We start from the raw sequence: 19,680 nt of genomic DNA, 5'->3' as shown, positions 1-19,680 counted from the left end.
GTGCTTTCAAAAATTAACTCAATTCCAGAGGAAGGTTGCCAACGTTATGTCAATTCCTGCTGCTTTAAGCCCCTGACAGATTTTTATTTCTTGTATTTGTCCCCGATACATTCTTTAGAGAGTTTCTATTTAGGTTGAAATTTCCATTAATTGTTGAATTTTTTTAGAAAGCAGTTTATGCTGTTAGTCTTTGCTCAGGTTACCAGCTTTACCCACTTTTTTCAGTGGTCCCAAAATAAGAATCCATTACACATAAAATACACTGATTTCTTTAAGAAAACAAACAAAAATCCTGCACCATTATTTCCTTTAATTAGATAAAGCTTGTATGAAACCAGGGGCCTATTTCTCTCTTTTTAAAAAGATTTTCTTTTTTTGTATTTTTCATTACTTTAAATGAGAAAAAACTAAAAAAAGAAATTTAAAAACTGAAAAAAAACCTAAATTATAGATCAATTCTAAACTCCTAACCAATTTGCTGAAATGTAAATATATACAGTAAAATACTTATGTAAGTCACAACCCATCATCATTAGGATGTAGATTGTTTAAAATTCTCTTTCTGATCATCAAGCAATTAATATGATTTTTTAATAAACAGTTGCTATATTATGGCAATAGAGACACGTTGGTACCAGCAACAGCTAAGCAACATGTCTCTTTCATTGATGTTTGGACATTTTTGAATAGTCTTACAATTTTATTTGGTATATGACTTGAGACCTTTCTCTTATACCATTTGTTTAAAATTTGTATTTAATTTTGTGAATGTAAATACAATTTTTTTCTTATATAAACCCTGCTCCTTCCCACTCCTCAAAAAAGAAAAACAAAAAACTTATGTAGAGGTATACATATATTCTGTGAAGTCTGGGTGTTAACAAGCCAAGAGATACTCTACTAAAAGCATGTTAACCCAGGAGATATTTTAAGGAATGTGTTTATTATTGACTATTGTAAAACCAAAGCATAATTTAGAAGTCTAGGAAATAATTTCTTAAAAGCCAAATGTAAGTGGGTTTTACATTATTTTATAACTTTGAGCTAGACAGTTGTATTGTTCTTCAGGGGAGACAAGGAATACTGACATTGGTCTGAGTTACTGTATTTGAATGAAGAATCTTTGAGTGTGTGCGTCCCCAAATATGATTTAAGGACACCAGTTTTATTTGCATTTCTTTCAGGTTTTTAAATGCTAACATTTTTATTATCCTGTGTTCTCTATCTTTTCCTCATCTGTTAAATTGTGTGTCTAGAGCTTGGGGAAATTTTTTCTTTTAAGCACTTTTAATATTATCTCACTTTTGTAGTCGACTAGTCACTTTTTGTAACCCTCTTGTTCCCTGAGGGTTTTTTAATTTTTAAATACAGTAAGCACAGTTGTTTCATGCTCTGACCGATTCCTGAAACATTTGGGAATCTATTTCTGCTGTGGCTTGTTGTTACAGTTTTTCAGAAAACGTTTGTTGTTTCTCTCTCTCTGCCCTCTGTTCGGCTCAGTGGCCAAGGCCAGCCTCCCTATAGCCTGGAGGAGCAGGGTGGGCTTATTACTCTAGTTCATCTTTATTCTGAGGAGTGGGGACCCTCAAGTTACTAGGGGAATGTATGCAACTTTGGTATCCTGCATTCTGCTTCTGATTTGGCCCTGGTTTTTCTTACTATCTTGTGACTTTTGTTTTTAAGATCTCTTTTTTTCCTGTTTTATCCAATCATCTTAGTTGTCTTCAGTAGGAGGATTGGTCTGCATAACCTAGCCTACCATTACTAGAAGTGAAAAATCTTCCTTATTTGATCTTTAGCGATACTGTGAGGTTCATGTGCAGATATATAACTGGGCTGCTTTAATGGATGATGGAACTGAGGCTGAGAAAAGTGTAGTGGTTGATTTCAGACTCTCCAGGTAGGTGGCATAGCCTGAGGCTCGTGTGTCTGAGTCTACATTTCCACCTTCGAGCCTTTTTCTGTTGGCCATCTTCTTCAAATTTTGAATGAACCAGGTGTATATTGAAGACATTTTAAAAGATGTAATACTTTTGCAAAATCATTTACATAGACCATTGACTAATAATTATGTTGGTACAGTATTTCCCAGATATGGCATTTTAAGTAAAAAACAATAATTTATTTCCCTTTTATGTTTCAGCTGAAGTGAGTAGTGAATACAGTATGGATAAGGCAATGTTTGAATTTGCAATGATGGATCGGGAACTAAACCATTATTTAGAGGCTGTGCAATCTACAATAAACCATGTAAGTTTACACCACTCACCTGGTTATATTTGGTTACAAGTGACTGACTTAGAAATAGAAACACAAAATCAAAATTCTTCTCTAACCTTTAATATTTTCTTATCCTTTCTGTGGTAGCTATTAATCTCTTAATCAGGAAGTTCATAGAATAGGAATCTTAACTATTTTCCTAAATAGGTCACCTAGATTTAATTAGGATATTACCGTTTAGATTTCCTTGCATTTTTTGGTCTCAGATTTTGTTAGTCTAAGCCCCCTTTGAATGTGAGTAGTTTTTTATAAAAAACTAAAAACTGCATAGAGCTTGTTTTTATTGTTATGTTTGTTTAAGCATACAATTTAGACTAGGTTTGGTTACTCATTCTCCAGCTATAACTAATATGTAGCTATTGCAAAATTCATAGAATCAGATAATAGGGAAGAGTTTTAGAGCAAGTTTAAAAATAAAGCAGCTTGGCATTTCGTTTTTTTCAGAAGCCAGACTTAACTTTGTTGGCTCCGGCTATCACAGGAACAACACATAAAGCTGTTAAGGTGGGAACATAGCAACATCCTTTTCAGCAGTACTGTGTTGAGTAAGAAATGAGCAATATGATTGCAGTAATGTTTCTGAGAAGTGCTTTGTCCTCTGAGCAGTGGAAACTCCCCTTTGAACTGATTTCATATACCTGTGTAATAGGATGTCTTGTACTTCTGGTTTCTTTATTTGCTTTTTCTTACTTATATCTATGGGAAAATTCTAAAACTCAAATATTTTACAAGATTAGGTGCTGTTCAGTGGAAGAGAAATTTTTGAATATGATTTAATGGTTAAGCTATATTTAAGTGAGTATTACATAGTTATATGTTTGTGATTATATGCCGTTTTCTGAGTTTTTTCATCTTTAAAATTTTGTTTTCTCCTTTTTTCTTTTGATGGTTAATATTTACTAAGTGTAGCATTTGTGACTATCTTAAGGATGTCTGCTTATATGCAAGTAATACACTCATTCAGCTTATACAGTTCTGGTGTTTCTAACCATCATGACTATCTTTAGACTGTGAATATTTCTTCCATAGGAAGCTATGAAAATGGTATCATGTCTGGTGTTTGAAACTGTTAGCAATGACTTTCAACTCCAGCTGACCCTTAGAACCAGCCAGTCCCTACTCTAAGCTAAAGAGATTCTGATTTCACCAGTCTGTCTGGAGCAGGATTGGAGCACCTGTATTTTTAAAAACCCATTCTATTATGTATCCAAGGTTGACAATCACTGCCTTAAAAGAAAAAGGCTGTTTTTATAGAATAAAGTGAAGTGAAGTGAAAGTCGCTCAGTCTTGTCCAGCTGTTTGTGAGCCCACGGACTGTAGCCTGCCAGGCTCCTCTGTCCATGGAATTCTCCAGGACAGAATACGAGAGTGGGTAACTGATCCCTTCTCCAGGGGAACTTCCCAACCCAAGGATTGAACCTAGGTCTCTGGCATCGCAGGCGGATTCTTTACCGATTGAGTCACTGGGGAAGCCCAAGAATAAAGTATGTTTGCTGCCAAAGATCAGAGTTAGACCTATGATATGGACCGGTCCAGCATTGACCCTTACATTCTGTGGAGGGTATTTGGTAGGCTTTTCTGCTTTAACCTTGATGTTTTGCAAAGGAAACAGCACAGTGTGCATTATAGATAAGAAAACAGATTTTGAAAGTTGAAGAACTTAATGTGAATTTTTTTCCTAGTAAACCTTAGGATTCACAGATACACATGATATTTTTATATAAAGAATCGGACTTTCCCCTCTTCAAAAAACTGAGTCACTCATAAAGAAAAAAAAGGAAAAGCAACCCTCCCCTCACACATATTCAGTAGTAAACAGCATTTCTTTCATCTTGAGACTTCATTCCATTATCCCCACCCTACTAAAAAGGAAAGATGATGCTTGGAGTTTTATCCAGCTTTTCAGCCCTAACCTCACCCTGCACTATGGAGCAACTTGGATTCAGTGATTCTAATACTTGTCAGGAAGGTCCCTGATCTTTCATAGAGGAGAAAGCATGTTTAGTTGCAGTTTTTTCTTATGCAAAGTTGTGCTGTCTATATAAGCTTGATATGAGAATAACAAATCATAATTTTGTAAAATTTCTAAGACCTAAAACCATATAGAGACATAGTGGGGATATGACCATTATTTTGAGGGGAATATTTTATCCTCTTTATGTACTATTCACTCTTTACACAGTATGGAGTACTGTCTTACTGCCATTTGATTTCTTGTTTTGGTGAGGGATAAAGAATGAATAGCAGCTTGAAAGGGGTCAGAATGGTATAGTTCTTTAGGAATAAAAAGGGTCTAGGGATCAGAAACTGTTACAACTCTGGGACTCCCATTTTCCAAGTTATGATCATGGGTCAAGAAACTTAACCTCTTGGAACCTCATGGTCTTCATCTATAGAAGTCTTCGCCCGCCTATTTCATAAGATTATTGTGTTAATCAGATTAGATGCTGTGTATCAAACACTTTGACATTCATAAAATTTGATAGAGGTAAAGATAGTGTGTTATTACAAACCTGGATTTCCAAACACACTCCTGAGAAAGGTGGAATAGGATCTTTCTTAAAAACAAGTCCTTTGCTCACTTTATTTCAGGGCTTTGAATTAAAACTTTTATTGGCTTTAACCTGTCCTCCTTTGGAATCCAAGAATCATATAGGATTAGATTTTAGCTGATTGAGTTACAATATGAGGTGTTTATGATCTCTAAAACAAAGAAATTGTTTTAAATCAAATTATTAAGAAAGAATGGACTTCCCTGGTGGCTCAGTGGTAAAGAATCCACCTGCCAATTTAGGAGATACAAGTTTGATCCCTGGATTGGGAAGATCCCCTGGAGAAGGAAATGGCAACCCACTGCAGTATTCTTGTCTGGAGAATTCCATGGACAGAGAAGCCTGGTGGGCTATGGGGTCACAAAAGAGTTGGATACGACTTAGTGACCAAATAATAACAACAATTAAGAAAGAATACAGATGATAGGAACCCCTATGAGTCCTGTTTCACTTCTGCTCTGTCATAGACTTTTAAGAGTTGCAGTACTGCCATTCCTGTATCCTTTGCCAAGATTCTGGTCTACTGTCTGGTCTTTTCTGTTAAAAAAGTTTTTTTTTAATCGTCAAAGAGCATTGGAATTTCTTATTTAAATGAAGATCTCTCATCTGCTCTCATCTTCACAGAATTCTGAAGGTTATAAACCTCTGAAAATGTTTTCGAAGTTTACTTTGGAACCTTAAAGGTGTGGCTCAATTTACCAGCCATCGCTGGGAACTCCCTTTGGCTTTTAACAAAGCACTCAGATCGCCTTTCTTTGTCCTTTGAGAAAATAGAGCTGCTATTTTCTACAATGCTTGAAGATTTTATTTGGAATCAGTATTTATTTCAGTGCTCTGCTGTTGTGTAGAGGGAATATTATGCAGTGAACACTAAAAAAAACAAAATTCCCAGACAGTCCGTAAGTCATTTATAAAAACCTTCAGGGTAAATGGGTTATATACCTGTCACAACTCTTTAAAACATGTTAAACCACAAACAATTCAGTAGGAACTCTACAGAGATTTTCAGTCATGAGACCACACATGTGATGAAAGTGTTTTGAAAGCTATAAAATGGCACATAGATATAGTATGATCCATTTACTTCTTTTATCACTGTGACTACTGAGGAAAAACTTTTCTCAGTTTCATGCTGAGAACAGAGTGATGTTCTGAACATTTTGATGACCTAATGTTCCCTTTCTTGATTTCTAAGTTTTTATTATTTAAGAATCTTGAAGGGCACCATTGGCTGGCTTTTTGTTCTCAAACGTTCACTGAACACATGTTTTCTAAACACCTATATTCCAGATACTTCTCGGTGCTAGAATCTGAGGTCAATCAGCAAAGCCCACATGACCTCACCTTCAGAATGTCTGAAGTCTAGAGAGGGAGACAAACATTTAACAAAGAGCAGTACAGTCATTATTTCATGATTGTTGTGCTGTGTACTGCAAAGGGAAAAGTTTTTAAGGAGAGTTATTAACTCAGGGGGCATAATATCCTCTGGGCAGTAGGTTGGTGGTTAGTGGACTCCTTCCTGATAAAGTGATATTTAATCTAAGATGAAAGTCTGATGAACTTCAGCATGGGGATCACAACATATAACTTCCCCTGTCTGTGTGACTTTTTGCATGAAATGGAAGCATCTTTTTTTTTCTTCCTTCTCCTTGATGTCAGAGTTTCAAAGTGCCTTGATCAATCCGAAAACTTAATTTGAGAAAATTGTCAGAGAAAGCCTGCTTTTATACATAGAAAGGTTAAAGTCTATAGAGTAGCCGAGTAACCCTACCTAAGGTTGGTCAAGGGTTCATTTATCTGCAGACGTGAGTGCCTGCCATGAGCCAGGAACTGTGCTTATTAGTAAAGCAAGTTATGGCAGTAGTTGATTTATTAATAAGAATAATTTCATTACTGATACTCTGCTTCTCAAGCTGTTTTACTGGTCACATGAATTATCCCTCTTGAAGTGAGACTCTTTTATCATATATGGAAAAGTGAAAGTGAAAGTCACTCAGTTATGTCTGACTCTTTGCGACTCCATGGACTGTACAGTCCACGGAATTCTCCAGGCCAGAATACCGGAGTGTGTAGCCTTTTCCTTCTCTAGGGGCTCTTCCCAACCCAGGAATCGATCCCAGGTCTCCCGCACTGTAGGTGGGTTTTTAACCAGCTGAGCGACAAGGGAAGCCCAAGAATACTGGAGTGGGTGGCCTATCCCTTCTCCAGGGGAATCTTCCTGACCCAGGAATCGAACTAGGGTCTCCTGCATTGCAGGTGGTTTCTTTACCAACTGAGCTATCAGGGAAGCTGATTCCATGATCAGGAAGCCTTATTCCATCTGTCAAATAAGCAGTGGTAATACTGTATACTGTGTACTTATGGTTCTGGATTTGTGTGATGGTTTTAAACTAAACCTGGAGTCCATCTTGTGGGCTTCAGAGTCCAGAAAGTGGGTAACAGCTTGATCCAAAGAGTCCTCAAATTGATTCACAGGTAAGTTTTTTTTCAAATAAGAGATGATAAAGAGTCCAGCTGCTATTGTGGGGGTGGTCTTTGTAACTTTTATATAACCTTAATTCTCATAGTGAAAAAGGAGGCCCCCCCACCCCTGCCAAGCTAAATAACAACTAGCCTAAGAGGTTCCTATTAGTTACTGATATTATTAACAGTAGTGAAATATTCATTTTCTGTGCTTTTTTGATGAGCAGTCTAACCCTGGAGTTTAGTGAAAATACCTAAAGCTTAAGATTCACATTATACTTTGCATTTTTTTTTATCATGATACTTAACGTGCGGTTTTACTGTAACAAACTTCAAATCTTAAGGGAAGTGTCAGATTTTACCGGTGTATGGTTCTTTCAGTATGTGCTGCTTGAACATCTTACCTTATGGAAAACCCAGAGCATTTGTATTTTCTTCACCTCCCTCAGCTGTTCTCTTTTGTGCTACATGCATCTTAAAGATTATCTAAGATTTGAAAGCATTTATGTCAGTTTGCTACCACATGTTTCTTGCGGTTTTTAAAATCAGTTTTTTTATAACAATTCCTACCAAGTATAGAGAAGGAGGCTATTTTTCTTCTAATGAGAGGGGTAATTAGTTGCTGGATTGGCTTCCTTGGGTTGTTCCTTATAAATCTGTTCAGGGAGATGCCCTATGCACTGTGACTTTTTTACTTGATAAGCTAACACGAACATTTTATCTGCCTTTGAAAGCTAGTATGTTGAGAGTTAGAAGAGTGGACATATACCTCGTGTAAGTTGTTGAAACCAATACAATCTTATATATAATAAAAGAACAAGGTGGGTCAAAGGTATAGCTTACCTCGGCCTTGACATTATGCAACTAGTTTAGAATGTTTTTGACATATCACTTCCCACTGCCTCCTTACCCTTCACCCTTCATCACCTGGTAAACTTTCCCTTTTATAGATCTTATTTTAAAGTTACTTTAATATATTCTCCTTTAACATGAAATCTTATGGGGTATCTTGTAAGCTGGGAGTTACTTCTTTGGTTATTCCAGATTTGGGGAGCCTTTCTCACAGAGAAAGCTTATGGTTTATAGTATCTGAAGAAACTTGCAGGGCAGAGGATGTGATTTATTGACTATGACCACTTGGTGACTGGATGTCAGAATGTACCTTGCACTGTGACTCACTGACAAAGGTAGAAGGAGGGATTGTAACACTGGAGCAGAAGATTCCTGAGCATGGGAGAAATGACTCTTGTCAGGTAAGGGATGACAATGGAATCAGTGAAGAGCTCCTAGAACCAGGTGGGAAAGTACTGTGAAATCCTCCACTAGCCCTCCAGAACAGCGTGTGGTGCCTTTCCGTCCACGTTAACAAATGCTCCTTTCATCTCTAGGGATATTGCCCAGATGTGGTAATTAACCAGGGGAGAAGAGTTGATGTAGAGGGCTTCCCTCTTGGCTCAGTGTTGAAGAATCCACCTGCCAAAGCAGGAGACACGGGTTCGATCCTTGGTCTGGGAAGATCTCACATGCCATGGAGCAACTAAGCCCAAGCACCACAACTGCTGAGCCTCTGCTCTAGAGCCTGGGGGCCTCAGCTACTGATAACCATGTGCTGTAGAGCCCATGCTCTGCAACAAGAGAAGTCACTCACCGCACACCGCAACTAGAGAGTTGTCCCTGCTCACTGCAACTAGAGAAAGCCCCTGTGCAACAACACAGACCAAGCACAGCCGCACACACACACAAAAGTTGCTGTAGATATTCACTGTTCAGCCTCTTGGTCCCAGAATGTGTCTCTTACTGTGATTACTGGTAATTAATTTCTATTGCTCTAGAACTCCTTCTGCATTGTGTCTAATACACAGAAAGAGTAGATCTGTGTATAGTATTTCACTAATTGAGTTGCCTCTATAGGAAGGAATTGAGATATAAAACTCTTAGATTCCCAAGTAATGTAGCTGCTAATTGGTGAAATTTCTGGTCTGTGTTGTGTTAAGACTGATTATCATGGGTGGTTTATAGAAATCTGTCTTTGTGTTTTGTAGATATCAAGTGTTGGATTTTATTCAGAGTTCTAAAACATTTACACTCTACTGGGCCTCTCTGTGCCTCTCATGCAGCGTTTTCAAGTTCGTTCCATAATGCTGATTAATCAGGATGTGAATAAGTATAATAGGAACAAAAGGATTTTGTGGTCAAATAAGTTTGGGGAATGCTTGATTAAAAGAATTTCCTTTAAGACTCCAAAGCCTTTAAGGTGCTTTTGGGCATTGTGATTCTCCAAAGGAGGGTATTTAGTTATTTCCTAAACTTGTTTGAAAACCTCTTTGGGGAAGAACTAATACTTTACAGAACCCCCTTTGGAAAATGCTTCTATTGTCTCAATCCCTGTTCCTTATGGAGGAGGCTGAGAGATGATGGATCCAGCAGTGTGTGGTTCAGATTTCATGGCATCCAGGGATCTAGGGAGTACCTCACACTCCCTACATGAAGTGGACCTGCAGGATGTTTCCATGCAGAAAATCAGGAACAGGCCAGACCTCTGAAAAGACTCTGCATTATTCCAACAGTGAAAAGAGGAAGGAACAGCTCTTTTTAAAAACATGCAGTGGGTACTTGGCCGTCAGAGCCTTTCTTTGAAGCAAACAAGACCCCATGTGTGGGGTATTGATTCAGAAAAGTGGTGGGAAGGAAATGTTCTCAAGGAAGAGAGGAAGGGATAGTATAGGCAGAAAGGACACAGCAGCGGTGTGGACAGGAAAAGCACACAGACTCTGAAAACCTGGTTCAGCACAACCCTCAGTGCTTATTGAACACCTCGGCCTCGGTGGTACTGGGCAATGACTTGACTTCTTTAAATGATGTGAATATTCTTTAACACAGCACGCTTGTGCTCGTTTCTGACATTGGGCGTAGTCCACAGTTAGCATCAAACCCTTATTTTAGATAATCACTTGAGCCTCCTTCCACATCAGACTTTTCACCATTCTTGGTAAGTGTTACAGACCTTGAGATGTTGGCCTTTCCCCACTGTTTGGTGCTCGTGAGCATGGGAAGAGAGATGGGGGAAAAGACTGAGCCACGGAATTGATCACCAAATGCTAAGACTCACTATACAATGAATGCATTTGCCAAGTGTGGAGTTGAAACAGCTGCTTGTTTATTAATCTCATCATTAAGTTGTTCAGTTAGTGCCAATAGGATGCTTAGTGTAATGAAGATATAAAAGCCTCTTGGCGTGGGTATATAAAGTAGGCTACAAAATAATATTAACAGTGAAATAGTTTGACACAGATAATACAAACATGCTTAAGAAATTCAGAGTAAGGGAAAAGAGCCTTTGCTTAAATTCCGGCTTTTCTACCCTTTAAGCCTCAATCTCTTTTTAAGTGAGGGTGATCAAATACAGGTCAGAGAGTTCTGGAAACAATGAAATGTGATAGCGTGAAAGCAGCGAAAACAATTCTGTCAAGGCTCATTTATAAAGTTGCTCAGAGAGTTCTGTAAAGGAGAAGTCATTTCTTTTGATCAAATTTAAACAGTATCTGAAGAGGAAATTTGAGTTAACATTTAGAGAGCGGAGTAGGCAGCAAGAAACCACTGGGAAAGGCCAGAGTTGATTATGTCCTTGAGACGGTGAAGGAAGGTCCTCTTTCCTTAGGAGGAGTCTTCTGGTAATGGGGGCGGAGAGAATGATGGGGGGAACTTGGTGCTTATAGTGTTGTAAGTGGAAAGGATGGGGTGGAATCTGGGGGACCAAGCCAGTGAGAAGCATGGCCAGTTGGATGTGAAGTCCCTTGGTCAGTAAGTCTACTTTTGTCTGCAGCAGTGAAGAAGAGATTGTGCCCCTTAGCACATGCTGGTTAATGGCAGAGGGGGCCCTGCCAGAAATAAGGACCAGCTGTGTGTTCTGTGCTCAGTCGTGTCTCTTTGTGACCCCATGAACTGCAGGGTGCCAGACTCCTCTGTCCATGGAATTCCCAAACAAGAATACCAGAGTGGGTTGCCATTTCCTTCTCCAGGGGATCTTCCCAACCCAGAGATCAAACCTGTGTCTCCTGCTTGGCAGGCAGATTCTTTACCACTGTGCCCCCTAGGGAAGCCCTATATAACATAGTAGGAACAGGCTATAGCACGGACCAGACAACTAAGTAAAAACTTTGGTAATTCAGGATTAATGTTTGATGTTTCCTAAAGTAAACAAAAATTACTTAACGATGTAAGCCAGATAGTTCAATAAATAGCATAATTATATACCCATGTGCACAGAGAGAACTATTTCTTCAGTTACATTTCCACCGTTAAGTAGTGTTTGTTAATTAGCGCCCATTTGAACAAATAGTTGGGAGAGAAAACTGTGTTGGATTTATTCCTCCGGTGTATCATTATGTATGGGTTATCACCTCTATTTCAAATGTGCAACCTATATAAATTGTTGACAGATGAAAGAAGAGAAAGTACATACGTGGAGAGAATGCAAATGCACGTGAGTTAGCAGTTGTACTGTAAGGAGAGCTCTTTGATCCTGCAGCGAGCCAGTGCCCGGGGAATTGTCACTGAGAAAATGGCGAGAATTTCTTTTTGCTGTTTCTCTCTTAAAGCATGAAGCTTCTAGCAATAGTGACTTTCATTCTTTTGTATCATGATCAACCTGATATTTTAATCACTTGAGCTTTTTGATTTTTATTTCTTTTGAGGCTTTTTTTTTTAAGGAAAATTAGTGTCACATATAATAGGATTCTTTTAAAATAGTGAAAATCCTTATGCACACTTCTCATAGGCTAGAGTAATACACCAGTTTAATTATTTCTTCTCTCCTTTATTTGATCTTAAAAAAATCATTTAATTATCTTCTGATTGAAAACAGTCTTTATAAAGACCATGCCCAGGTAGCTCAACTGGCAGAGCATCAGACTTTTAATATGAAGGCCCAGAGTTCAAGTCCCTGTCCAGGTGCCAAAATAAATTGAAAAAAAAAAAAAAAATAGACTTTCCTGTTGGTTCAGTGGTTGTCACCGCATTCCCACTGCAGATCCACTGCAGGGGGTGAGGATTCAATCCCTTGTCTGGGAGCTAGGATCCCTCATGTTGTGCAAAGCAGCTCCACCACCTCCCCCGACCCCCCAAAAAGACCAAGTCGTTGTTACTTAAAATTGGAAGCAAAACCAGGAATAAATTTAACATGATTGCATCACACAATTGATTTCCAGATGTCCTGACTTGCTTGCTTTTAACTTTCCCCTTGACCGACACCCAAGGGTCTCACGTGCTTCAAGTGCCTTTCAGTCACCTCATCTATTTGTGATTCTTAGAATGTCACTGGTACCAAGGAGCAAACCCACTCCACCCATCAGGTTACTTTCTGTCACACTGAGGATTATTTTAGCCTCCACCATGACACAGAAGCCAGTAAAGCCGCATGAAGTACTAAATCGGAACTCTAAATGAACTAAATCCTGGGTGTATTCAGAGCATCCCTCTTACAAAATCAGAAAATAAATATGGCTCATGAGGTGTGGTTACACTGTGTCTTAAAAAACCTCAGCAAAAACAGAAAAAGCCCCAATTTTTTTCTTGGAATAAGTTCTTACCATATTATTTAAAGCACCCATAAATAATATAGGAGAAGTTAGAATGTCATGCGATATTGTCTATAATAGGAATGGTATTGCTCAGCCAAAATATGGAATTAACATGTTTTACCTTTGTGAAATGCGTCCCCATTACAGTAGTAAATTGTTCAGTGTTACTGTTCAGGTTAATTATTGTGTTTTTGTCTATACCTATCTACTGAAAAGTTGTGTTGACCTTAAGCAGGTTTGCAAAATGAACTCAGTAGTATCTGCTGCTACCTCTCACAGAGCGATTTCTTGATTAGGAAATGAGATAACCTGTGCGAAAGCGCTTGAGAGGTGAAAGTGCTGTATAAAGGCGAGGGCTCAGCGCTCTGGCCTGTTAACTTTTAACTTCTTTTCTCATCACGAAAATGTCTGCCACATGCTGTTTAAATTGATACACTGTTCTAAACCCCCTAAACTCAGAATAAATGTATTGCCATTTATAGGTGGCTTGTGCTTTGTTTCCTCACGTTTATTTTCTCATGCCACAGCTTAAACTGGAAGGAAAAAATGTGTAAGTTTTACATTCACTTTTTGTCCTTAATTTAGTCATCTTTTTGGTAAATGCTTATTTCTACAGAAATCTCATGTAACAGTTCAACAAGTGACTAATGCAGATTGGGCTTACTTAGTCTCTGAGTCACTTTATTATGAAACACTTGAACATCGATCGGTAGCAATGAGGAAATAATATGAGACAATTTATACTTTCTGATCTGATGGTTTTAGTGACTAACTCATCAGGCAACACCAAAGAAGGAAATTAATGAAAATTCATAAAGCCAGATGAAATTAGTCTAAAAGTCAAGTCTCAGTAAATCATAGTCACCTTTACTACTTTCTCCCCCTTTCTTAGCAGTTGGCATTTCATTGATAAGAGTGTTGGGCTGGGAAGTAAAGATCTAACTTCTCATTCTTGTTCTGCCAGGCTGTGACCTTGGACAAGTCACGGAAACTTCTGTGCTTCAGCTTCCTCGTTTCTAAAATGGGAGTTATCACAATATTTGCCCTACATCCTTCACTGGGCAATTGTGGATGAGATGAGATTATAAACAGGGATGTGTTATTATAAATAGGAATGTGTTTTGGTCCTCCCTCCCCCCAAAAAGTGAAAGGTGGTAGATAATTATTATATCCTGACTGTCCCCGTCTGACGTCTCATATCTGAATGGCCACAGGCCCTAAGAGTGAAAGAGACTTCCTGAATCTGCCTCAGAGGATCAGAAGGGAGTCTCTGTTAGCTGTTGGAGCTGGAAAGAGATAAGACACATTCCCAGTGTTTGGATTTCTGAATCGACTCATGGAGTACAGTTTCCCATAGAACATTCAGTAACTAGGTTTCCAGGCTAGCCAGTTTTTTTAATGGTTTTATCATACACGGTTCTTTGTAATCCGATTTCCATAAAGCTATAACAAGGCCTGTTTGTGCTCTTGGTGTCAGTTTGGTGTTTCGGATGTTCTGGAGGACTCAGCCTAGTGGGTGAAAGCAAATTAACTTCTCCTCTGACTTCCCCAGTTACTTGATATTTGTCTACAGGCTGTTGATGGTTTACTGAATCCAGGTTTAGAAATAATCAGTTTCTTTTCTTCAGTCCCCTGGCACTTGACTAAAAGAGTCTGAAGCCAACTTATTTTGCCCCAGGTAAGGGGTGAGGAGCCCTCTGGAATCCCTGCCCTCTTTAATGATCACAGAAACCTTCCAAGTTAGGTAAAGTGGATGTGATGGACTCTGAGCCTCTGCACGGTTAAGGGACATGATCAGGTCACGTGCTCAGTCTCAGGAATTGAGACTTGAACCTTAGTTTTTTGATGTGGCATTCAGTGCTCTTTTCATGACGTCTCCGTGCCTCAGGACAGATGTAATTCATTGAATTCAGTTTCATTTGGGAGTAGGAGTGTTTTTATCTGGTCTTGGTTATAAAATATGCTTTTACACACATCTTATTATAAATTTCCCAAATGTAAAATTTTAGTCTAAATGAGTAGTGACTCTTCACACTGCCTTGACATGCACAGGGAGGGATTCTGTTAGTATTAAAGAACTGCTTGAGGAATATTGTTATATGGAACTGTTATATTAAAAAGATGGGATACTCAGTCTTTCCATAGTAACCGTAAGCCTAGTTAACATTTCGGTAGTGCTTGGAGAAGGAAATGGCAACCCACTCCAGTGTTCTTGCCTGGAGAATCCCAGGGACGGGGGAGCCTGGTGGGCTTCTGTCTATGGGGTCACACAGAGTCGGACACGACTGAAGTGACTTAGCAGCAGCAGCAGCAGCAGTGCTTGCTGTGTGCCAGACAGTACTCTTAAGTTGTATTGGTTAATTCAGGTTGAGAAACATTTTCCTTCTTGCCAGCTTAGACTACAGATTTGCTCATGATCAGTTTTTAGAAGCAGTGAGGGGGAAGTCTCTGCGTGGAAGAAGGCCGAGAAATGGTCAGTAAGTGGCATTTCAGGGAACATGTAAAGGGTATCTCTCTGGGGTAGTGGAAAGAATACCACGGTTGGAATCAGGACATGCCGGTTCATCCTTGCTTTTCCACTGCCTGTGACGTTGGTCCTCTGACTTATCCTCCAAAATCTTCAGTTTTCTTATTTGTAAGAAAGAGGATAATGACACCTCATGGGGCTTCTGCACAGATTAAGTGCAATAATGTAGGGAAAGCACTTAACTTCGTGCCCTCACAGGAAGTGAGGCTTCATGAGAGAATGTTAATTGCTTCTTTTTTTATTATTATTATTAAAAACATTTTTTTTTTGGCCACATCACACAGTATCCAGGATCTTAGTTCTTCCCCTACCTCCCCGCCTCTGATTTGGGGAAATAAGAACCTCTGTACCCAAAGTGGAAGCATAGAGTCTCAGCCACTGGCACACCAAGAAGTCCCAATTGCTTCTTTTAGTCTCCGTGCACAAGGTGGTTGAGAAGTTAAATTGGAGAATGGACTATGAAGCCTAGTTTATAATATTTTTAAAAATATCATCCAATTTAAAGATGGTATTTTCCATTGACTGCTGCCTTCTTTTTTTTTTTAATTTTAATTGGAGACTAATTACTTTAAAATTTTGTATTGGTTTTGCCATACATTGACATGAATCAGCCATGGGTATACATGTGTTTCCCATCTTGAACCCCCCTCCCACCTCCCTCCCCATCCCATCCCTCTGGTTCATCCCCGTACACCAGCCCCGAGCATCTTGTATCATGCATCGAACTTGGACTGTGATTCGTTTCACATATGATAATATACATGTTTCAGTGCCATTCTCCCAAATCATCCCACCCTCGCCCTCTCTCATAGAGTCCAAAAGACTGTTCTATACATCTGTGTCTCTTTTGCTGTCTCGCATACAGGGTCATCGTTACCATCTTTCTAAATTCCATATATATGCATTAGTATACTGTATTGGTATTTTTCTTTCTGGCTTACTTCACTCTGTATGATAAACTCCAGTTTCATCCACCTCATTAGAATTGATTCAAATGTATTCTTTTTAATGACTGAGTAAAACTCCATTGTGTATATGTACCACAGCTTTCTTATCCATTCGTCTGCTGATGGACATCTAGGTTGCTTCCATGTCCTGGCTATTATCAACAGTGCTGCAATGAATGTTGGGGTACACGTGTCTCTTTCAATTCTGGTTTCCTCCGTGTGTATGCCCAGAAGTGGGATTGCTGGGTCGTATGGCAGTTCTAGTTCCAGTTTTTTGAGAAATCTCCACACTATTCTTCATAGTGGCTGTACTAGTTTGCATTCCCACCAACAGTGTAAGAGGGTTCCCTTTTCTCCACACCCTCTCCAGCTTTTATTGCTTGTAGACATTTTGATAGCAGCCATTCTGACTGGCGTGAAATGATACCTCATTGTGGTTTTGATTTGCATTTCTCTGATAGTGATATTGAGCATCTTTTCATGTGTTTGTTAGCCATCTGTATATCTTCTTTGGAGAAATGTCTGTTTAATTCTTTGGCCCGTTTTTTTATTGGTTCGTTTATGTTTCTGGAATTGAGCTGCAGGAGCTGCTTGTATATTTTGGAGATTAATCCTTTATCAGTTGCTTCATTTGCTATTATTTTCTCCCATTCTGAAGGCTTCTTTTCACCTTGCTTATAGTTTCCTTTGTTGTGCAGAAGCTTTTGATTTTAATTAGGTCCCATTTGTTTATTTTTGCTTTTATTTCCAATATTCTGGGAGGTCATGGAGGATCCTGCTGTGATTTATGTTGGAGAGTGCTGCCTTCTTGAGTGCTTCAGAGTAAACGTGCAGGGAGTCAAGGAAAACAGAATCTGGAGAATCTGGATTTTACAGGGTCTCCATCAAGTCTGGAACATAGGTGAATACACGATAAATGGCTTAATGGTATCCCCTGTTATGAAATTGTATTGTATGCTTTACAATATGAAATTGTAAGTTGTATGAAATTGTATGCTTTCAGACTTGGTAGCCACCTTGTAGTTTTAGCTTTATCACCTGTTCAGTGTTTGGTTCAAGGAAGTTATTTAATCTCTTTGGACAGTGAGAATCAAATTATATAAATTATTCTAAAAAGTGCTCTGTATGCTATGAATCACCTGACTGGTTCTTGTTTTATTATTTTTGCTTGTGGTACAGTGGCTTTCAATTCGATTAAATTAGAGAGAAGTCATTGTCATGTGCTCAGAAAATTTTTTTCATAAGTGACAAAATGTAAGGTGAAAGTCAGTTTGATAGCTTTAGTAATAGAAAGTCATTTCAAATAACAGGAAGCTGTATGAATTATAGAGAAAGCAAGAACAGACAGTTTGATAGGCTTCTAGATGAGATTGAATGGACCAACCTAAGGAGAAGGATTGACCACTGGATTATTAGTAATTACACGGTCTTTATTGTGTTGGATAAGATGTAAATGAAAGAAAGAGCCATCCTGATATCCTTGAATTACCCTCATTTTGTGCTATAGACACCTGGTATGATATAAAGACAAGGGACCTGAAATCAGACTCACTGTCTATCAGAATGTTAGAAGATAACTTATGGATTTTTTAAAAAATGTAGTATTCACAAAATAGATATTTTGCTTCTTTTTCAGACTCTATAGTCGCATAAACTAAGTTTTCTGATGTATGCTTGGCGAGAACAGAGGAAAGAACAGTGAGCGTGTCTCTTTCTGTTTGGTTAAAACAGAAATGGTAAAAGTTTGTTCCTTTGGTTATTCAGATCTTCTAGTTCATGGAGGGTGACTGGAGGACCCAGGAAAGACATGGAACACGAGCAGGAAGTCCTCACCATCCATACATCAGCAACCATGTAGTGGCTGGGGCCACTCTCCAATGGCCTAGGTGCTGAAGGCTGGTCTGTCTGGTCTCGAATGTTACATGATACTGAGCATTGTCCCTGTGTCCTCCTGGGTCTTTTCCTTTCATCAGGAGAGAGAGCACCACGTGTGTATGTCCCTCCCTCTAGCATCTCCCCTTCACATGCACTCACACGTATAGACTGGAGCAAGAAATAGCTTCTTTCATTGTTCAGATTCTAAAGCAGGATAAGCTTCTGTATCACCAGCCACTGCTGAGTTGAATGGAAAAGTTTATCTAAATGAGTGTAAGAAAATCAAGTTCCCCATTAGTTAGGACTTTCTTTGGAGCCTTGATTTTGTTGGATATAACACAAAATAATGAGGCTTCCCAGGTGGCTCAGCGGTAAAGAATTTGCCTGCCAATGCAGAAGACAGAGGTTTGATCCTTGGATTGGGTAGATCCCCTGGAGGAGGAAATGGCAACCTGCTCCAGTATTCTTGCTTGGGAAATCCCATGGACAGAGGAGCCTAGCAGGTTACAGTTTATGGAGTCGCAAAAAATCTGAAACGACTTAGTGACTAACAACAGCAACACAAAAATAAGCAGATAGGGAAGTGACTATAATGTAGGCTTTGTGCATTGAGAACTTCATAGAGAGAATTCCTAAAGCAAAGAGGCTTTGAAAGGAATTATGCTAGAAGGATGGAAATAGTTTAGATATGAAAAAAAAAAAAACAATGGTATTTGTTTTTGTAAAGCACTGTATTTTTTTCCATTAGAAAAGCAAGCAAGTTGGATATAGTTTTCCCAGTTCCACCTGCCCCCATGTCCTTGAGGAGGTGAGAGCAGGAAAGGACAGAACGTTAATCCTTGACAGGAAAGTCTATGCCATCTGGGAAATTTCTTGATGACTATCATTTCGTCAGTGTCGAAACTAACCTGAAAGTAAGTTCAGTTGTCCAAAGGTCTCCTTAATCATGTAGTTAGAATGTTTCATTTGATAAACATTACCTGGCTTATCGTGTTAAAAACTGTTGGAAAAAATTTTGAAATCACTGGTCAATAGATTTGGTTTCTACAGAACATTTATTTATTTGGGGACTGCTCCTGAGTTTAAGCTGCCCTTCTTAATGTAACATCTATATCACCAACTTATGATGACTGTGGTAAATATCTTACTGACACAGTTTTTTGCATAATTACTAAGATATCCTTGGTCATGCGTGCTCAGTTGCTTCAGTCATGTCTGACTCTCTGTGACCTTGTGGACTGTAGCCCACCAGGCTCCTTTGTCCATGGGATTCTCCAGGCAGGAATATTGGAGTGGGTTGCCATGCCTTTCTCCAGGGGATCTCCTGACCTGGGATTCAAACTTGTGACTCCTGCATCTCCTGCATTGCAGGCAGGTTCTTTACCCATGGAGCCATCTGGGAAGTCCAAGATATGCTTAAAAGTTTCCTTTGACAGGCTCTGGGGAATTTCTGCTTT

General features: G+C 39.0%; 1 protein-coding gene across 14 annotated transcripts in view; it reads left to right on the top strand.

The window, feature by feature from the left end:
- NSMCE2 (NSE2 SUMO ligase component of SMC5/6 complex) overlaps nucleotides 1-19,680 on the top strand; it is a 242,248-nt gene that overhangs the window by 43,291 nt on the left and 179,277 nt on the right. For 11 of the 14 annotated variants that reach the window (XM_088844891.1, XM_088844885.1, XM_088844884.1 and 8 more), the window contains 2 exons: nucleotides 2,144-2,250; nucleotides 2,725-2,784. In XM_088844891.1, the coding sequence (XP_088701017.1) occupies nucleotides 2,167-2,250; nucleotides 2,725-2,784 (144 nt within the window). In that variant the 5' untranslated portion in view covers nucleotides 2,144-2,166. The remainder of the gene's footprint in view (nucleotides 1-2,143; nucleotides 2,251-2,724; nucleotides 2,785-19,680) is intronic. The other 3 variants (XM_088844887.1, XM_088844886.1, XM_088844883.1) reach the window with 1 other exon arrangement.

This window comes from Moschus berezovskii, chromosome 16, assembly GCF_049115385.1.
Source record: "Moschus berezovskii isolate FMDL1 chromosome 16, NW_MosBer_1.0, whole genome shotgun sequence".
Lineage (NCBI taxonomy): Eukaryota > Metazoa > Chordata > Mammalia > Artiodactyla > Moschidae > Moschus > Moschus berezovskii.
This window is presented reverse-complemented; position numbering and strand designations above follow the sequence as displayed.